This window comes from Diospyros lotus, chromosome 7, assembly GCF_014633365.1.
Source record: "Diospyros lotus cultivar Yz01 chromosome 7, ASM1463336v1, whole genome shotgun sequence".
Taxonomy (NCBI): domain Eukaryota; kingdom Viridiplantae; phylum Streptophyta; class Magnoliopsida; order Ericales; family Ebenaceae; genus Diospyros; species Diospyros lotus.
The window spans coordinates 32478176-32498629 of NC_068344.1; the positions used below are offsets into that span (position 1 = coordinate 32478176).

Consider the following 20454-nt stretch of genomic DNA (forward strand, 5'->3'; position numbering starts at 1 on the left):
TATCAATAACAATAGTTGTTATTTGCCCAAACAATAAAAAATATTATAATATTCCGTGTTAATTTTGATAAATGGATGGTGTTGTTTTGGGTGTATGAATTTGTATACTCATACTTTGATTTGTATCTTATCTTTTCAGAATGATAGATTACTAAGTCTACTAGACTTTATTGGATTCTCTATTTTAACTAAAAATTAGTTGATTTTTGGTGGGACTTTTATTTTTTCTTAATTGAATAAGTTATGAACTTTTCTAGTTTGATCTATTTTTTACAATACTAATGATTAAGTGAATTAAGAATTTCCATTTTCCTCTGAAAACAAAATATGGTGAAAATTTTGTTCCCAATCAAACGTGAGAACAGATGCAAAGAGTTGTAGATAAAAGTGAGCAAAACCCGCTCTTGTCCTGCCCAATTTCCATTCATGGAGATGCCAATTAGGGAACTAATTGTGAGAAGAAGAAGAAGAAGAAGAAGAAGAAGAAGAAGAAGAAGAAGAAGAGTACAATAAGGATCTAAGCAGGGGATATTTCGGTAAAGTTAGGGAACACTAAGTCCATAGAGATGCCAATGAATCATCTGCAAAAACCGTAAACTTAGAAGGCCAAAGATATCACAAAGCTCATCAATACTATAAATACGACTCTTCCATCTCCCACCCATTTCTCCCTCTCTCCCAACCTAAAACCAGAGAGAGAGAGGGAGGGAGAGAGAGAGAGAGAATATGCCAAAATGCCAAACCCATCGTTGCTTTTCCTTCTCTTCCTCAGCTCAGCCTCTCTAATTTCCTTCTCTCATGGATCGTCTCTTGACCCCCAGCATTCCCCTCTTCCAGGTATCGTCCCCACCTGTTTCTCTTTTCTCAATTTCCATTTCAACCTTCTGAACGAATCAATGTTTGGCTTCAGAGTTCATCAACGAGAGAGGATTTAGCGGCCTCCCCAAATTGAATTCAGCGAGGTTTCTCGGCAAAGCTTCGGATGATTCTGCAACTCTGGTATTGGCAGCCAATAGGACCCATAGGAGAGACCCCTTGAACGGATTGAACTACTACAATGGCGGATGGAATATCACCAATCAACATTACTTATCTGTATGTTAATTGCCCCTTCAAATTTGTATCTTTTCTGTGTTATCATATCTTTTGATGGCTGTATTTCAAAGTTTAATTTCTGCAATTGCAGTCGATGGCATTTTCGGCAGCTCCGATGTTTATCATCGCCGGAGTTTGGTTCCTCATGTTTGGAATGTGCCTCTGTTGCATCTGCTTGCGTCGCTGCTTCTGTTGCTGCCCCCAAAAAAAGGCTCTTGGCTATTCCCAAACCGCGTTTGCTCTCTCCCTCACTCTCCTCATTCTCTTCTCAGCTACTACGATGTAATTCCATTCTTCTCGGGTTTTCAGTTTTATCTCTGCAAATAGAGAGTTTAGGTTTTCAACGTCGATCTAATGCTGCTTCGTACTATAGGTTGTTAGATATCGTAGACAAGACATATCTATTGATATTGAATCACTGTTAAATTTGTATGTCTTCACTCTAACATGCAGAACCGGAAGCGTCTCACTTTACGGTGGCCAGGGCAAGTTTCTAACCAGCGTGACCAATTTAACCGATTATCTTCTGAAACGGACCGACACGGTCATCGAAAACCTCGGTAATGTGATTAATTATCTGTTTGATGCTAAGAACATTGCGGTGGGGGAGGTGGCATTGCCCCAAGAATTGCAGGCAAACATAGATGATGATCAGAAAGAGGTCAATCTTCTCATCGACAATTTCAGGAATGTGACTCAGAACACAGCGAATAACATCCACAATTTCCTAGTTCCTTTGTAATTACTTTGCTCTATGGCTATCATTTCTTCTTGTGAATGAAACAATATTTTTGATGACATTGAATGATCTGGTCCCAGGAGGGTTGCCATAGCTTATGCGGCGACTGTTGCTCTCATTTTGGCTGTTCTCGGATTCCGTAAGGATTCATCTCTCCGTTCCAAGATTGAATAACTTCAAGTGCTCTAATTTTTCGTCTCTCATTATCTCGTTTCAATTCTAATGCTACTATTGTTGGCTGTTTCTTGCAGTACTTTCCATTCTTGGATTGCAATGTTGCGTGGACTTGTAAGTACGATACGAATTCTGAAGATTAAATATATGAAGCTATTAAAACGGAAATATTGTTATTTGGAGACGGGCTCACACTCTATGTGACACTCAACGATGATGTATTATATAGTCTGTCACTCAGCATTGTCCAAATGGCATTTACATGGTTTCTTAAGTTCTAACCTCTGCTCATCATCAATATAATGCTTGTAACCACTGACAACTGCAGCTTGATGATCTTCGGATGGATTGCTGTTGTAGGAGCATTCATCATGAGCGGCATGTTTCTCCTTGTTCATAAGTAAGCTGCCTGAAATACCAACAATTTAATGGTAATTTCAATTGTTATTAATTCTCCATAAACTAATTAAACAGATGGTGTTCTCATTATCGTTTCATCTTCTTCACTTTCTATCAGTGCAGTTTCAGATACATGCGTTGCGATGGAGGAGTGGCTTCAGAACCCAACGGCCAATTCCGCCATTGAAGACATAATCCCAAGAGCAAACGAGAACTTCACCAGAGACATCCTGACGGGGACGAAAGCCGTCACCTTTGCCCTCGTCAATGCAACTAACTTCGCCATCGCCACCGCCTACAACTCCAACTTGCCGCCCGAAGCCGGCCCTCTATACTTCAATCAGTCTGGTCCCCCGGTACCGGTTCTCTGCAATCCCTTAGATCTCAACCTCACCGACCAGCAATGTGCCGGCGCCGAAGTGGGCCTGGAGAACGCACCGCAGGTCTGGAAAAACTACATTTGCCAGGCTTCGCCGTCCGGCATTTGCACTACGCCCGGCCGGTTAACTCCAAGTACTTACCGTCAGGTGTGTGTAAGAACAAAATACACCAAAAATAGATCTTGATTGTAACTACGGTGAGATTAAGGTGACTAACTCATATTCTTAATTCTTAATATAATTATAACTCAAATAAGTTCGTGGTTAAAAAAACAAATTATAATAATATTTTTTATTTTTCAATAATTACATATAATTTCAATGATAAATTATAATTTTCCATTAATATTTCTCATTAAACAATGACATATAAAAAATAGATAAATTGGGCAGTGAGATGGCCATAACTTGTGGTAACATATTCTTACCATCTTATTTTTAACTTACCATCTAGTATTGAAATTAAATTGTAAGTTGAAGTTAAAGCATTGTTTTCGCTAATTATTTGGGCCTGACTTGGTTCTGCATCGTCCCATGCCATTATTTAATATTGAGATAAGTAGCAATTTAGTGGATAAATACTAATCAATGTGGATTATGATCGACAAGGTGACGGCGGCAGCGAACATCAGCTATGGGTTGCATAAGTACGGTCCGTTTCTAGTTGGACTTGCAGACTCGACATTCTTGTGGGAGACGATCGCCGATGTAAGTAAGAATCACTGTCCGGACATGAGGAGATCGGCCAAATGGACTTACAGTGCGTTCGCAGCGGTGGCGGCGGCGCTAATGCTGTCGTTGATATTGTGGGTGGTCTATGCGCCGCAACGAAGACGACGAAGACGCACCCAGAAAGCATTCAGGAGGGGCCATGGAAGTTGAATTTCAAGCTTAATTTTCAAGCCTGATGCGGTGTGTGCGCGCACGCTGTCGCAGCTACAAGAACGTTTGGCCTTTCGTTTTTTAAGATGGTTGCAAGCCTTTCAAGTTAAAAGTTATGTAAAACTTGAAAGATGATTAGCATTTAACTTAATAATATATTTGAATAAATATAATTTAACTTATCATTTATATAATTATATATTTAATTTAAAAAATTGATAAACTATCATATCTTAATAAAAAGATTAAAATAGATATATTGTTGAATAATACAAATAAAATTTATAAAAATATTAATTTTTAATAAAAATAAATTATAAATTGATGTTATCATGTTAATAAATTATATATAATTATTAAAAATATATTAATATAATATTTTATGTTTAAATTTAAATTTAATTTATAAAAAATATTAAATATATATTTTGAAATATTAAAATATAAATATATATATATGTTTTATATGTTAAATATATATATTTTATTTAAAATACATATAAAATATAAAAATACAGAGAGAAAAGCAGGGATGGAGACAACAGTCGCAATGAAATTGGTGATGGACTTGGCAATTGCTATGGAGATGGAGGTGATGAACACGATGAGGTGGCAACAATGATGGGGCTAGAGGCTATGATGGAGGCGACGAAAGGAGACGGCGCTAGAGGCGATGACTACGATGAGGCGACGATGATAATGGAGCTAGAGGCAATAATGGAGAAGGAGATAGAGATGGAGGCAACGAAAGAGAGAGAGGCAAAGCGATAAAGGGTATAGGGATAAGGTTGAAAGTATCATAATTGTTGAACGACAAAATTGTAAAATATTTGGTCAACTCTAAAAGCTATGTATAACATTCTAGAGAAAATGGAGATGAGTTTTTCTAAAACACTATCAAATAGCATTTAAATTAGACAACGTTTAAATTCTTTAATTTTAATAAACGTGTAGCTAAATAAATTATGCAGCATTTAAATTTCATCAATAACTTATAAGTGGTCAAAATGCTAAGCCAAACACCCCCTTAACTAAATAAAATTTTTGTTTATATAAATTAAGTCAATTTTTCTCCGTCGCAGAATATTAAAATTCTCTTTCTTCAATTGAAATGATATGGTATAAGGGCACTTGTAAGATAAATAAATAAGGTCGTACAAATTTAATTTTATATATGAAGACATATCTAACGATATATAGACTTATCAAAATCATTTATAGAGTAAATTAAGTTCAATATTTATGAAATTTGGTATAAATATTGAGATTATTCTAAATGTTTTAAAATTAAATTGACTAATTTTAATTTTCAAAATTATACTAGATTCCTTCCTAGTTAAATTTACATTATATATAATTATCTAACTGATATAATTTAGTGAAATTTTATAAGTGTCCAATATATAATTACATAATATTTTTGCCACATTAAAGATAAAAGTTGGACCGTGCTACCCCAATCGAACCCAATTCAATAGAGATAGTCTTCCTGGCTCAATCTCAGCCTTGTATCTGTCAGTAGTGATCATCATCACCTTCATACCTACAACACTCATACGCTCACAATAATTTTTATCAGCATTTAATGAGGGTCCTGTCGACACCACACCTCCGTCAAAGAGCCTTGTCGACGCCAAATAGTGTACCATCCTGCTATAACACTCAAAGGTATGCCCACATATCAGGAAACCCTTTCTTCCCTCTATCTAAATAAGCTTGCTCACGTACATGTCAAAGTATGTTCTTTTCAAATTATTGACACCTTGCCAACTTAATCCCTTGCTTACTTCACTATCGAAATGTTTTGTAAGTGTTGTTACCTCCCATTCTTGTCACCGAAATCAGCTTTGATGTTCCAAAATCTCTCATTTGGCAACCCTATTGGTGGGAAAAAATAAAAGTATATGAGTGTATCAGTGAAACTTAACCCAAAAACTGATCGATTATTATTATTAATAATAATATTTTTTTAAATAAAGGTTAAAGCAGGCCGTCTAACTAAAGATATTACCAAAAACCAGATCTCAAGAGGCTGTAATCACTAATCGATGAGTCTTTGTCCAAATCATAATCAACGTTATCATCACCATAATCCATATAGTATTTTTTTTTTTTTTTAAAGAGTTTCTAGAATACTGTCAAGATGATATTTTTTATGGTAACAGTCAAAATAATATAAAACTCTTGATAAACTATATAATAAATATTACTATGATCTGTCTTTTGCATAAAAGTATAGTGCTTGTCACTTATCTCGACCATTAAATAATAAATATCGTACACGTAACTGTATAACATATAGTAATTTATTGGATTAAAGATAATAGGATAAACTTGCCATCAAAAAGTCTCTGGAGATGTGAAACGAAATTGATCAACTGAAGATGAATGGCGCAGCTAAAGGGACAGTTGTAATTCTCTGGAGTGAAGGATTAAAAAGTGGTTCAAGGGTCACTACCAACATGCCCAAAAGGTTGTACCACTTGATTTTGTAATGTTTAATTGGCGTCTTACAAGGTTATAGGGTACTTGGTCACTGTCATCTTCAACTACTTGCGATTTTTCTTTTTAATCTATACATACTCTTAAAAAGAAAATTACTTCCTTTTATAATAAATATTATTTTGTCAAAATTTTTATCAAGAAAATATGATAAAAATGTTAAAAGTAATTAATTAGAGTTCTTATTAGAGTATCAAATGCTTGATGGGTTATTTATTTTGCACCCAATACTTATACAGCCTTCAATTTCATTAACCAAAATATTAAAGTTAAAATTTTTAAAAAAAAAGATAAAAATAATATAATCCTTGGTTGAGAGCAACTTTCAAGTTACTTCAAATACTAAAATTATGTTCCGGTCAAGAATACTATTATGCCCTCAGTGGACGAAGTCAACACAAGGGTATATAAAATTTTAATCAATCTTAAGATAATTTTACAACTTGAATTTGTAACTAATAGTAAGGTAATTAAGAATTATAAAATTATCATAGCCCGTCCTCTTTCTAAGGGTTGGCTTAGTTTATAGTTGCCGTAGTTAGTTAAAATTAAAGTCTTAGAAGATGATTGCTCATTCTTAGTATTAGAAAAATTTGGGTTAATTTCCATCAACTTGGTGGGGGCAAAGGTTAAAATTGGAAATTAGAGCCCGAGACTACTGAGGCTATATAAGCCCACAAACTGCAACGTCGCGCTGGTTTGCTAACCCAACAGAACAAAACAAGCCTTTTGGTTGATCGCTCCGTTTGAAACTCTTCCATGCCTTCCAGAGAAGCCGCCGCATCAGTGAATCCAAGGCCACATCCCTGTACTTCCCGGCCATGCCTGTGCTCTCCGACCACCCACCCGGGGTCTTTCCGGTGCAGCCTCCACCGGGCTCCTTGCCGATCAACCGCCAATCATGATCCCACCGCATCAACCCACTGGAAAATGGCGGCGATGGCGAAGGCAAATTCACTGAAGGCGTTTCTCTTCCACATCATCAAACCTTCGAGCCATGATCTGCAGAGGAGAAGGTATTTCAAGCCGAAGCCAACCAGGTTTTGTTTGGGGAATGGTGACAGAAATGGAGTTGCAGTTTCATGAACATCTGTATAAGATTCTCATATATATCTAGTTTTGGAATTTCCATGGATTGATCTTTCTTGCTTTCACAAGATCTTACTTCTTACAGTTTGATAATGATGATGTGTGTGATTGTGTGTGTGTGTGTGTGTATATATATATATATATATATATATATTAGAAGCTGTTGGGAAGATCAAATTTTGACTTTGATGCGTGTATCTGAGTGATTCTGTGAGCGAAGTCCTTTGTTTCACGTTAGGGTAAAGCCAAACAAATCAATAGGATTCTGTCAATTCTTTTTATGTTAGTTTATAATTAATTATAATTTTTGTTTCGCTTGAAATAAAAATGGGCAATATTTTTTATAATTGGATTGGTCATCAATTCGAAAAGAAAAGAAGTTTACAGGTTTAGAGGTGCAATTATAGTCGAACTAATGTTGGATTTTTTTAATTAAAATTATGATGTAAAATTAAAAAAAAAAATCAAAATCAAAACACTCTTTTGGTTTAATCAGAACTGGTTTGTATATATGTACATATAATACTATGATTAATTAATTATATATATATATAACTACACATACATATATATACTTAATTAGGCAGCATATACATTCACGTATATGTATAATTATATACATAGTTGCGTACGTAATCAACGAATCAGTATTATCTTATTAGAAATGAGTTCATATATATGTATATATGTATAGGCAGAGAAGGAAGAAGTGACCAGAATCACTTACACATCAAGTGAGGGAAGGTAACAAATTTGTTGAAAAATGGTGAAACAAACATCCTTGATGAGGCCGAGTTTGTGTAGAAGAAGCCAAGATCTGATAGGAGAAGAAGAAAAATTTTGTAGGCGGCTCCACGAGGTCTGATTTGTTCTGTTAATTGGTTCGACATTTCAGTTTAATTAATTGAAATTGTTGAACCAAATCAATTAAAATTGTCGACTCAATTTGTCTTTTTTTATAAAATTTTTTAGTTAAATCCATTTCAATTTAATTTGTGTGTTGAAAATAACTTAAATAACCATTGATTGAAGTTACAGAATGATATTGTTTTTGGCCCACAATAAAAGAAGAGCAGAATAATAGAATAATCAATCAAATCAATCCTTCAGTCCTTTTGCCTTCCTCTTCATCAATTCGCCTTTGACCCTTGCCCTTCGTCTCCGACTGATCCCAAGTTCCCAACAACCAACCCTTCATCTTTACCTCTGACAATGATGACAACCAACCTTGTTCCCATCGCTACTAGTATCTCTTTATTGTTTTCTCCAATCGCAAATCACTGGCTTCATTACATGATTCACACCACCATACTCACCCATCAACACCACATCGGCAAATACCATTGCCTCAAATCACGTCTCTGTTTCCTTAAGTGGTTTACGGCATATGGGCTTCAACTCCTTCGGTAATATTTCTAGTGAATTTCTTAGTTTTCTAGTATATATACACACACAAATAGAGTGGGTATTATAAACATTAAAATCTAAATCTACTAAAATTCAACCGTTAAATCTTTTTAATTTTTGAGTGTATGGATTACTAAGCCAACGCTAATCTAATAGTCACTAATAATCATTTGAATTCTCCACGGATAGTGGTCGGTGACGTTTTTCCATAAATACAAATTTTGATAATAAAATTAATTTTAAATTTATAAAAAAATTAATTATTAGATTAAACTCATTTTTAGATATATGGACCACCGAGACTAAAGAGAATCCAATGATTGATTCTGATCATTAGAATCATCAACTGATTCAGCGGTTGGTGATAATAGTAAAGTCAAAAATTATTTCAATGTGTTCGATTTTTTATTTTATTTGTTTGGTTTATTTGGTAGATATAGTTTTTATGATTTTTTTTTTTTTAACGGTTTAGGGTTTTGCACACCACTACACGCACTCAATTTTTCTTTATTTGATTTTAGGTATTAGACAAAATTAGTCAACTAATGGAATGGATCCCTAAATATTAAAAGTCTAAATAAAACTACTTCACGATTAAATCGATGAGACCGGCCGATCTAATTTGATTTGCATTCATGTCTTATGGCCGAAGGAACCTCCAATTTATGCTTTTTGGGTAGAATCTATTTCATGCAGAAAATAAAAAAGAAAGAGACATCTCATGGAAAAATCACAATTACTTGATCACTTTCACTTTATCAAACAACAAATCTAAATTTATAAATTACATATTTCAATGTCAAAAAAGAAAACCTCATGGCCGGGCCGACAATGAGACAGATTAAATGCTAAGAAATTAATTAAAGGCTAAGAGTCAAATAGTAAATTAGAAAGAAAAGATGGGCGCGACCCTTGACCTAGACGCTAGCTATATGTATGAGAAGCATCCATCTATATGGGCCATGGCTAAGTCGACAATTGAATGCCTTCAATGGGCCTCAAGCTTCATTGGCTCCCCACCATGTGGAGGGGATGTTGCTATGACTTAAATTACGTATAGACTATGTATTGTTTCAAATCAAACTCCTAATTACTATTCCTTAGGTGGATGCATGCCATTAGCTTGGTCAGCTTCCACGTTATTGACTAAGTCAATTTCTCAAAATCAAACCCGTTGGCCAAGTCCGCATGTTGCCTTATACTTCCAAATCTTTTTTCCTTATTTCACATAACATATACTCGTGAATACGATTTATACATTAAATTAAATAAAAATAATTAAAAATTTACAATTCATGTCGTGGACTAAAGTTGTAAATGAATTGAAATCATAAAAACTTAAGTTTATTTATTTAAAATTTTATCGAGCTCGAGTAAGTTAACTTAAAAAATAAAACTTAAGAATGTTTATTTAGAAACTCGTAATGTTTAAGCTCAATACACGATATTAAATCATTCTTATTAAATGAGTTTTAAATTAATTTCAAATAAATTTTATGAGTTTGAACGAACTTAAATAAATTAATATCTTAAAGTTTAAGTTTTATGAGTCTTAATTGAGTTGGTGGGGCCAACTCTATTAATTGTTATTGTTGTTGAGAAAATGTGTTCTTTAAGTTATGAAAAGAGATGTATTTTTTTAATCATATAGTAAAACAAAAAAATAATTCCCGACATGAGTCAAGGGTAGAAGGTAGGGAGAAATCAATATGGAAGGCGAACTAATTAAACTACACTAATTTGTAGGCTTATAGTGATTAAAGTATGGGCTTAACTTTGATTAAATGGACTCCATAGGAGCATGCATCAAGAGGGTATAAAGCTTAATTCCTCTTGAAGCAGTCATTGTAAGTTTTCTTTTTTTAAGTACATAGGCGGTCCTTATAACTTTAAGAAAAATGAATAAAAAAGAAGTATATTTGATTAAAGGGGAATCAATATTATATATATACTATATTATAAGATTTCATATATAAGAATAAAAGGACGATGCTAAAGAAGATTCTAAGCATTAAGATATTGATGAAACGCGCTTGGCGTCAAAGAAGTTCTAGAATCGGATGCAGCCTTTTGACACTTACAATTAGGACCATTCCTTTCCTTCAATTTAATGACATCAGTCTTCATTACATTATTGTTCTTTTAATCGATAAAGAAACTATTAAATAATCGTTCACAAATCATGCATGCTAGCTAGTTGAATATATATAGATTAATTCATTACGCTTTTATAATTGTCTCTGAAGAAGAAAGAATATTAAAAGCTTAAATCTGCTTTGCTATTCTCTGTTTGGTGTTTGAAAGGAAGATTTGAGATGGTATCTGGTCAGTGAGGCCCAGTCCAGTCATCATGCAGTAAATTAGGACTCATTAACCAACACATTTAATTAGTGGTGCATTAACCATCACACATTTAGTTAATTAGGACCATAAAATAAAACCAAGGGTTGCCAACTGTCCCCCAACTCCATATTAGCGCTTGCTTTCCTGTTTTCATATAGACAACAAATTGCTTGGCTTTTTCAAATTATTATATTCCTCATCTCTTTCCATGGAGTTTCTTTATAATCAACGAATTTTCACAATTCTCTTTTCTTTTTGAGTAGTGGAAGCTCACAGCCCATGTTGCTTTGTGTAAAACCCAAGCAATCTTTGCAAAGCTTTGGAAGATTTTGGGACATGCATGAATATGAAATTTGTTGAGAATTTATATATATATATATATATATAATGCCATTATTTGATTGGATGATATATTAGTGATATCTTTTTTAATTATAGATCACTACTATAGAATTTTGTTTCCCCATAATTAAAGGACAGAGGAATCCACCATATTTTTTTCTATTATATTTGGTGTATAAATTAAATTTTTATATAGGAATATCAACTCTCATGTCACTTATATTATTATATTGTGATTGAATTTTTCATAAAATTTTTATTTATGCATTAGTACCCTTTGCTCAACATGTATCTTAATTTGTTGTTATTAAAATATAATAATTAAATTTATTTTTTTAGGTGGCGTTTGTTAAAATGAGCAAGATAAGGTAGTATCAAGATAAGATTGGGATGCTTTCCGGACCAAGATATAGAATGATCAAGATAAGGCCGGGAAGCATTTCAAGATTTCTATCAGATTGTTTGTTAATTTTTTTAGAATCCACTGATAATTGTATTTTTTCTTTTCACGTGTTTGTTAATACATATGATAAGCACCAAGATAAGGGTTTTTTTTACCAAAATATCCCTATTATCAAATTTATGATTAAAATAGTATTTTATGATTAATATGAATTGTCAAAAAATTTAAGATTAAAATTAAAAATAATATTTTATTTTTCGAATTCATGTTAAAAATAAATTTAAAAAGAGTTGAAAATAGTTAAATAAAATATATATAGAGTGAGAAATTTAAATTTTAAAAATCAATGAAATGAATAATGTCATTTAAATTTTAAAAATTGTCAAAACATATAATAATTTAAAAATATATTAAAAAATATTAATTATAAGAGTTAAATAAATAAGATTTTTTAATAAATTTAAATCTTTAAAATGCACTAAATGGCATTAATTATCTTACAAGGGGCAGATAAGTAATTCAGCCTTATCTTGAAAGAGCAAGATAAATTTATCCGAGGGGGAGGTCGGATAAATTTATCTTGAAAGAGGAAGATAAGAGGTCACGTGAGGCCTTTTATAGAAATGGTCAGATAAGGTTAACAAACACGTTGGAAATACCCAAACATCCGGAATGCTTCCCATATCTAACATTTTCTCCCTCTTATCTTGGTTAACAAACACTCCCTTAAAGAATAGTGAATGCAGAGCTCCTTGGAAAAACAGCAAGGCCCAAGTGCCACTAGAGGGTCAACGCAGACTAGGGTCGATCCGCTGTTAGAGACAACTAAGGCTTCAAGGTCCCTGGATGAGTCTTCAAAGTTTTTGGGGTGGTCACCTTCGAGGAGTCTTCAGGGGACAGAGGTTAGGAAGGTCTCGGAGAGTCTTCAGCAAAATCTGAAAGATCTTCGAGGATGTGATATCGATTGGGTTTGCATCACAGAGACAATTAGCAGACACACAAAGATCTTCTTCGCTCGAGCCCTTTAATGTCTAAATCAGACATTGATGTCTTCAAGAAAAGATACAAATAGATATGAGTATGCGTGTTATATGTTCAATATGAGTCTTTGGGGGAGTAGTCTCTCGATAGGTTGTATATGGTCCGAAGTAGGGATATGCAATCAGTTATAACCAAACTGAACTGATTGAAAATTATGAACCGAACCGAATCAAACCATATGTGATAACCGAATCGAACCGATCAACTAACCCCAACAAACAAAACTAACCGAAACCTAAACCGCACTAATCAAACCAAACCCAAAACCGAACTAGAACACAAAATAACCAAGAGACCGGCCTTGCTGTTGCCGGCAACCACCTGGCCAGCCGATGATTCCAATGATCGGAACCGATCAACAGATTCCCCCAACCACGGTGACCTACATACCCAAAAATTAAAAGCATCTAATGGTTGGATTTAGTAGATATAGGTTTCAAACTTTCAATGTAAAAGAAAAGTACCCAAAAAACTTGTCAAAAAATCATTGGCGTCGTCTTCATCTTCGTCTCCAGCCTTCGTCTTCGCCATCAGCGACAGCGAGGGATGGTGGAAGGAGAGAGAAGAGACGAAGAGATGAGGCAATGCCGCCGGCCAAATCTACAAAGGCTCGAAGAGAAGAGAAGACGCAATGACGAGAAAGAGATAGAGAGATAAAAGGATGAAGAGAAGACAATAGACAGAAATGAGATGTCGAGCTCGCATAAGGGGGTGCAAAGTTTGGTTCACTAGGGGGGTTATTGCTAGATGTTCAGTTCAATTTTTCGATTATTTTTATCAAAATAAGCGAATCGAACCGAATAATCGATTTCTAAAGAAAGATATAACCGAACAAAACTGCTATTTTTAAAAAATCGAACCGAACCGACCAAACTTGCCAATTCAATTCTGTTAGTTTAGTTTAACCGAACTTTTGCTCACCCCTAGTCCGGAGCTTAACTTTTCAGGATTGAGGTTTCATAGAAATAGAGAGAGAGAGAGAGAGAGAGAGAGAGAGAAAAAGTGTGTGTGTTATTGGGAAAGGTCCAAAGGGTCTATTTGTCGTGAGATAGACGGTTATTTATAGACACTTGCTAGTGGGGTCCACGTAACATGTGGTATGCAGAAGAGAGTTTTCATACTCTCCGGGAAAGATGCATTAGGTGACGGTGAATGGCTTGAAGGTATCTTCAAGAAAAAATGCCTTATTGAGTATCCTCCGAGTGAGTTTGAAGTTTCTTTGGAGCCACTGGGTGAATTGGGCTTGAGAAACTCTAAGTGAGCCTTTAGACTATGTAGTGTTGAGTTTTAACCATTCCGAAAACTCTCTGAAAGTTTCAGGAGATTGTTTTGAGAGACTCTTCGAGATCATTCAAATTTATCAAGATACCCTCATAAATTTTTGAGATATTTAAATTTTCTTAAGACACCCCCCCCCCCCCCCCCCCCCCCCCCACACACACACACACACACACACACACACACACACACACACAATTTGGTGAACTTCAAAGTTCATCATTCATTCAACTTTGTATTATGATTCAAGCATTCACTAACTCCAAAAGGGAAAATCTTTCGGCTTAAGAAAGAACATATATAGTGATTAATTGGAACCACCATGTTATAAAATATGGTTCCTTGAAAGTAGATACATCCAATCTTAATAATGGATTCTAATCTTTCCTTCCAAACCATACCTTGTCTCCATTACCGAGGGAGGGAGATGATCAATTTAATATTATATATCAATTGCATGATTTTGGTTAATTGATTAGGTGCAAAGTGGTGACACCTGTGCACATCGATTGAGCTGTATGTGTTTTTCTGTTTGTACCATTAGAAGGCACCACCATTAGTTAGTCGGACTTTGATTCAACATGATTAAGCATATCACAAATAAATAATCATTAATCACCAAATGATTTCTTTCCAACATCAAGCAACGGTACTGTGCAAATTAATTAATGAGCAATATATTATTATGTTAATAAGAAGGTCTTTGAGTATTCCTTGGTGAACAAGATTAATAATGCCTAATGCCTTGAACAGTTCGATCACATTGTAATTCATGAGAATACTTTCTTAGTTTTTAATCTTATGCTATCGCCAACAAGCTTTCTTATTCAAATTTTTATTATATTATAAATAATTTATTCTCTATTTTAATTTTATTTTAAAAATTATATCTTCTCCAACAATATTTTATATTCTCTTCTATATCTCACTTCCTATTTCATTTATTTATTAATAAACTTCAATTCTATTTATTTTACTTTACATATAATTTTCACTATTATAATTTTAACTACACATAATTAATAATTAAATACACAAATTAATAACTAAATACACACATATTCATAAAATAATAAATTCATAAAATTATCAAAAAATAATAATAAATCAGATATACATACACAAAATAATAAATAAAAAATTCAAGAAAAAATCACAAACTACTCATTCTACTCATTCTCATTGTAGCCAATCGTGGAGTCGTCGTAGCCATTCTACAACTCGTCATAGTCGATCGTTCATTCGCTCACCGTAGCCTCTGTTGGTCGTCACAATCATCAGATTTGGCAATCAATTTGTCTTTCACCATGTCTATACCTTTTTTTTTCGGCCGATTCTTCTTTTCTCTAGCCAATGTCATCCTTTTTCAACGTTGATGGCTTTTGTGATGGTGGGAAAGGAGATGTCGATGTTGTCCTTAAAATTTCAATCGCCACAATTGGCAATCCATTTCAACTTCGTCAAAAATTTGAGGAATTAATTTGGCAATTGCGAGGGCTGTTGGAGTGTAATTTTTGGGTTGATTCTTTAAATTTTGATGATGATGATGATGATTGATTCAGGAAACTGTTGGAGATTGCCTTAGAACGAATAAAACTTAACTTTTTTTTGCTACGGGAAATGACATAGAAGGACTCAAAGGCTATTGATGCACTTAGGGATTCGAAAAAAATAAAAATAAAATTGAACTTTGCAGGTACTTGTTCTACCTTGATTTCCAGCCAACTCCATTCATTTTTTTGGGTTGGGTGGGGATGGGATTGTTAATCTGCCTCATCTTGTCCTGCTTTTTAATATGTATATATTTATAATTATATATATATTTGGTATTATAAAATAAATTATTTTTATTTTATTATCATAAAATAAATACAAGAAAAAATATTTAATTAATTTTACAAGGAATTGGGGGGTCCCCATTCGCGTTGGTGAGTGGTTGGAGATGAAAGGGCACCCCACCCTGAACCCACCTTGTTACCATGTCATATCCTAATTATTCTTAATATTTTAATTAGTAGGGTAGGTCTCCACCTAAACTTCCGCATTTGCATGGTGTGAGACAATGTAAAATGAAAATTATCTTCACTTTTATTTAATAAATACTCAAAAATTAAAAAAGTAAAAAGGTTAACAGAATCAAGCATAATCTTCGTTACAGACAGACAGAAACTCAAGTCCTGAAGAAGGACATGTACCTTAATATATAGGGATCTGTGTCGTGGCTTATTAATTAGGGGAATATCTTTTGCTTCAAGAATGCTGTTTCTTTGGTGGGGAGAGGTAATTAGTTTAGAATTACATGCAGGTGCACCTGCAATAGAGCTAATTAAAGCTTGTTTAGCTTTCTTAATACATGCCATTAACAAAGCGTGACCTACACTTTCACTTTTCTATTAATTGTTGGGTTTTGGTCATTCACTGCCTGCTTTTCACTTCTCATCTTCTTCAACCATCCCCCACCTAAACTATTAATTAGTATGATGTCTAACTTTATAAATAGATAATATATAACTTTAGAAAACAAAGAAAAAAATTTAATTAAGAATGAAAGAGACTAATTCTCATAGAATAAATTGAGTGGTCCAATAAGTGATATATCAGTGTTAATTTAATGGGAAGATTAAATATTTAATTTATAATTTATTTTTTTTACATAATTATAAAAATAAATACGAAAGATTGCGTAAGAGGCATCGACCCAAGAATGGAGGAGGCTAAAACAGTGATAAACCATGACCGGCACCAGCGTAGGGATTAGGGAGTGCTCAGAAAAATCAGAAATTTCCGTCACTTTCTCAGGAATCTCCACCCCCTAAGAAAATGCCCAAAAAGGAAGGTGAGAAGAGTCTACAGACTTTACTGGTGGAGGCTAAAATAGTAATGAACCACAACCGGCGCCAATTCAAAGCATAGGGATTAGGGAGTGCTCGGAAAAATCAGAATTTTCCGTCACTTTCTCAGGAATATCACCCCCCAAGAAAATGTCCAAAAAGGACGGTGCGAAGAGTCTACAGACTTTACTGGTTCACACACTTCACTTCCACCTCTCCTTCGCCATGTACGGGCAACCCACCCGCCTCCTCCTCCACGACTTCTCAACGCCATCCCCACATATATTTTTCTATAATCGAAAATAATTTTTGATTTTTTTCTAATATATTAAAAAAATACTAAAATAAACCAAAGTAATTTGTCAGTTCTACCCCTGGCCCTTCTATCTTGCCAGAATCTTCCGGGGCCTTGTATAAGAAATCTCAGATTCTCCATCATCCCATTTCCACCTGTTCAATTACGTTTCAATATTTAAAAAATTAAAAGAATTAAATAAATAATAGCTAGCAAGACACACAGTGTGACGAATAGCCTCAGCCCACATGGCCACGGCGTGCATGATTGCACATGACCGCTCCAGTCTTTTTTTTTTTTATAATTATTATTATTATACCATGAAAGACACCCTTACGTGTAAACGACAGAGAGTGTGTCAGTGTACTGTCATCTTGTGGCGATGACATACGTGTCACGCACAACGCCCCCGCCTCCCAAACCGAAAGCCGTTGCCCAGACGCCTCCTCCCTGCTCCTTCCTCTTTTCCCAGTTTTCCACACCCTTTTTCCTTTTCCATTAATTTCTATTTTTTGTTCCATTCTTATTTATTTAACAGTTAATGGTACATAATAAATACATTTACAGCAATTACATGAGAACTCGTGATATATTTATTATGTCCTATTAAATATTTTTAATTTTGTGAGAATAAGATAAAATAATTTATTTACTTTGGATATTTTGGGAGATTGGTGTTTCTTAATCATTAGGTAATTAATATTTGGGATTCTAACTTCAGGTTACCCAAGTCCTGTTTGGTTTCACATTAAATGCCGTGATTATATTTAGACTAAAAGGAAAGCTCTTAAGCCGCCTCGACCTTGTGCTATAAATAGAGGGCTCGAGTGGAGCTAGGTTTGCCGAATTGGAGAGCCAAACGCGGCTTTTTAGGAATTACAGAAAGTCTCTTTTTTTCTTCTCGGTCTCCCTTCCTCTGCTTCTAATTTCCTCTGTTAACGGAAATGGCGGCTTCGTCTCGAAGATCGAGCGGACCGGTACTCAGATCTCCCCCTCCTTCGGGAAAATTCTACCATACGTCGCCGTCTTCTTCTTCTTCGTCAGCTTTTGCTTCGTCCAGTTCGACGTTTTCGTCCCGCTCTACAACATTCCTCCGGCGACCCACTTCTCCGACGCGCGTCAACCTATACGGCTCAGCTCATTCGTCCCCGTCCGTACGGTTCTCTCTCGACCGTTCTCCTTCGCCGAGACGCTCGATCTCCGTGTCGGCTCGAGACCAGGTGGTGAAGAAGAGTCCGAAACGTGCGTGTATGTGCTCGCCGACGACTCATCCAGGGTCTTTCCGCTGTAGCTTGCACAAGAACATGAACAACCAAGCCGGGTCGTTCCCGTCGAACCGGCTCAACGCTCGGAGGTCCGCGATGACGAACTCGCTGGTCCGGATCGGGACCGTTGAAGGCGATCTGGTGAAGCGAGCCTTGGCGGCTTTGATTCGGCCTTCGTCTCACCAGCAGCGGCGGCGCGGCGCGTTCCAGCCGAGGCCGAGCCGTCTCTCCGTGATGTCCAAGGTTGATGTCCAGACGATGGTACGTTGATCAATAAACTCAGTTTTCCGTAATTTTCCGAGTTTCCCGTCGGCGACGGAGGCAGATGACGTCAGCGGTGCCGGTGGGTACGAGTACGGCCACCGATGGCTTCAGATTCCGGCAAATTCCTGAACAGTTCACTGATGGGAGGACGGAACGGACTGGTTTTTAGTGTACTCCGGTAACCGAAAGCCTGAAATCCAATCACGGGATGTTTTGCGTGTATATTTATACCCCTATAATTATATCTGGATCAAAACCTGCCATTGAAAGCAATTCAAGGACACTCAAGCCACTCTGGACTTCATAATGATAGACCTCAAAACCTAAAGTTAAAACACTAAATATGAACTTATTCGAGCTTAATCCTGTTAAAACATTACTTTCATGATTTCACCGGGTCTGTGTTTGCCATGCTGATCATAATCCAAACTCCAAACAAGAATCTAAACCAGTGGCCGTCTTTTGTGCTTAATTTCTCCGCTACGTTTGACGCGCGGATTGACGTTTGCCATTACCTTCCCCTGTAGGTATTGAACCGTACATTCGTTCGTATACTTGAGCGTATATGCGTCTCACCTCCTCGGTGGTATACGTATTCGTTTGCTTGGAGGTGAAGTATTTCCCCCTTTTTCTCTTTTTTTTTTATTGCTTTAATTTGTTTTGTACTGTTTCACTATTTTTGTTATTCGTTTGTGTTCACAGGTGTTTCGTCTTCGGCTGGAGCGGAATTTGGACTCGTAAAAATGTTCAAATCGACTTTGGGAACAATATGGAATAATTGATTTTTAAAGAGAATGGACCACATTTTTGAAAGAAAGCCACTTTTGACCAAGGAGGGGAGGGGGAGGCACCAATCAAATGATAACGAAATTCAAATAACTAATAATGATACAAAGGGTTCCAAGATTTTTTAAAACAAGTACCAGCGGTTATGGGACCCCTAATGTGAATTAGAAATAAAAGATTTGGTTCAACCAACTTGAAGATTCCATTAAATAACTGGACCCCTGCATTATAAGAGATATATATTTTTCTTAGATGTTATATTCTACGTAAATTAATTGTAAAGTTAAAAATTAGAAAATTATTGCAAAGTTGTGTTGGACTTGGACACGTATAACATGGATTGTAGTGAAAAATAAACTCACGGAGGGTGGGGCGGGACGAATAGGCGGGCTACAGGTATTGGGTGTGGGTCACTTGTGACTACTGGCAGTGAAACGGGTATGTCGGTTAGTGACGGTCGTCGATCGGTTTGAATTTGAACACTAAAGGAAGGACACGAGAAAAAGAGGAGAAGGATGAAGAGGCAGGGCCCCAAGGGTTCGGGTTTTTCTGGGAATTGAGGCGCCAGGAGGAGATTAAGGAGAGAAGAAAAATTATTATTTATTAATATGTAATATGATTTCTTATTATAGGTAATAATTATTTAAATATGTTGACTCAATTTTTTGTTTCACCTTGGCAAAAGGGACAATGGGAGGCGAAATTGCAACGGCGAGGCACGGCCCACTGTGATTGATTTGATGGGAGGTGGTTAACACCTGCAAATACTCCAACGCTTAAATGAGTAAAAAGAGTAGAAATTAGCAGAATATTAATGAGTCAGTGAAGAGAACATATATTAACTCTGAAGATAGCAAATTCATATAGAAGGAAAATGAATCCTTCTACATGTATGCGTCATACGTTTGCAGGTGATGGGATCGAGTATCCGACGCCGGT

General features: G+C 35.5%; 2 protein-coding genes across 3 annotated transcripts; both read left to right on the forward strand.

Annotated features, from left to right (window-relative positions):
• The first annotated feature begins 656 nt into the window (after positions 1 to 656).
• LOC127806750 (uncharacterized) lies at positions 657 to 3761 on the forward strand. Of its 2 annotated transcripts, none has more exons than XM_052344238.1 (9): positions 657 to 837; positions 911 to 1095; positions 1187 to 1377; positions 1549 to 1833; positions 1915 to 1973; positions 2086 to 2122; positions 2337 to 2408; positions 2526 to 2995; positions 3397 to 3505. In XM_052344238.1, exons 1-8 carry the CDS (start codon positions 735 to 737, stop codon positions 2971 to 2973), a joined length of 1380 nt encoding a protein of 459 aa, XP_052200198.1. In that variant the 5' UTR covers positions 657 to 734; the 3' UTR covers positions 2974 to 2995; positions 3397 to 3505. The 2 variants fall into 2 exon arrangements, with proteins under 2 accessions (XP_052200198.1, XP_052200197.1); XM_052344237.1 differs by having other exon boundaries at positions 659 to 837; positions 2526 to 2934; positions 3397 to 3761.
• Positions 3762 to 18027: 14266 nt separating this feature from the next.
• On the forward strand, positions 18028 to 20176 carry LOC127806955 (uncharacterized). The gene is made up of 3 exons (XM_052344583.1): positions 18028 to 18726; positions 19257 to 19339; positions 19432 to 20176. Exons 1-3 carry the CDS (start codon positions 18145 to 18147, stop codon positions 19505 to 19507), a joined length of 741 nt encoding a protein of 246 aa, XP_052200543.1. The 5' UTR covers positions 18028 to 18144; the 3' UTR covers positions 19508 to 20176.
• Positions 20177 to 20454: the final 278 nt, after the last annotated feature.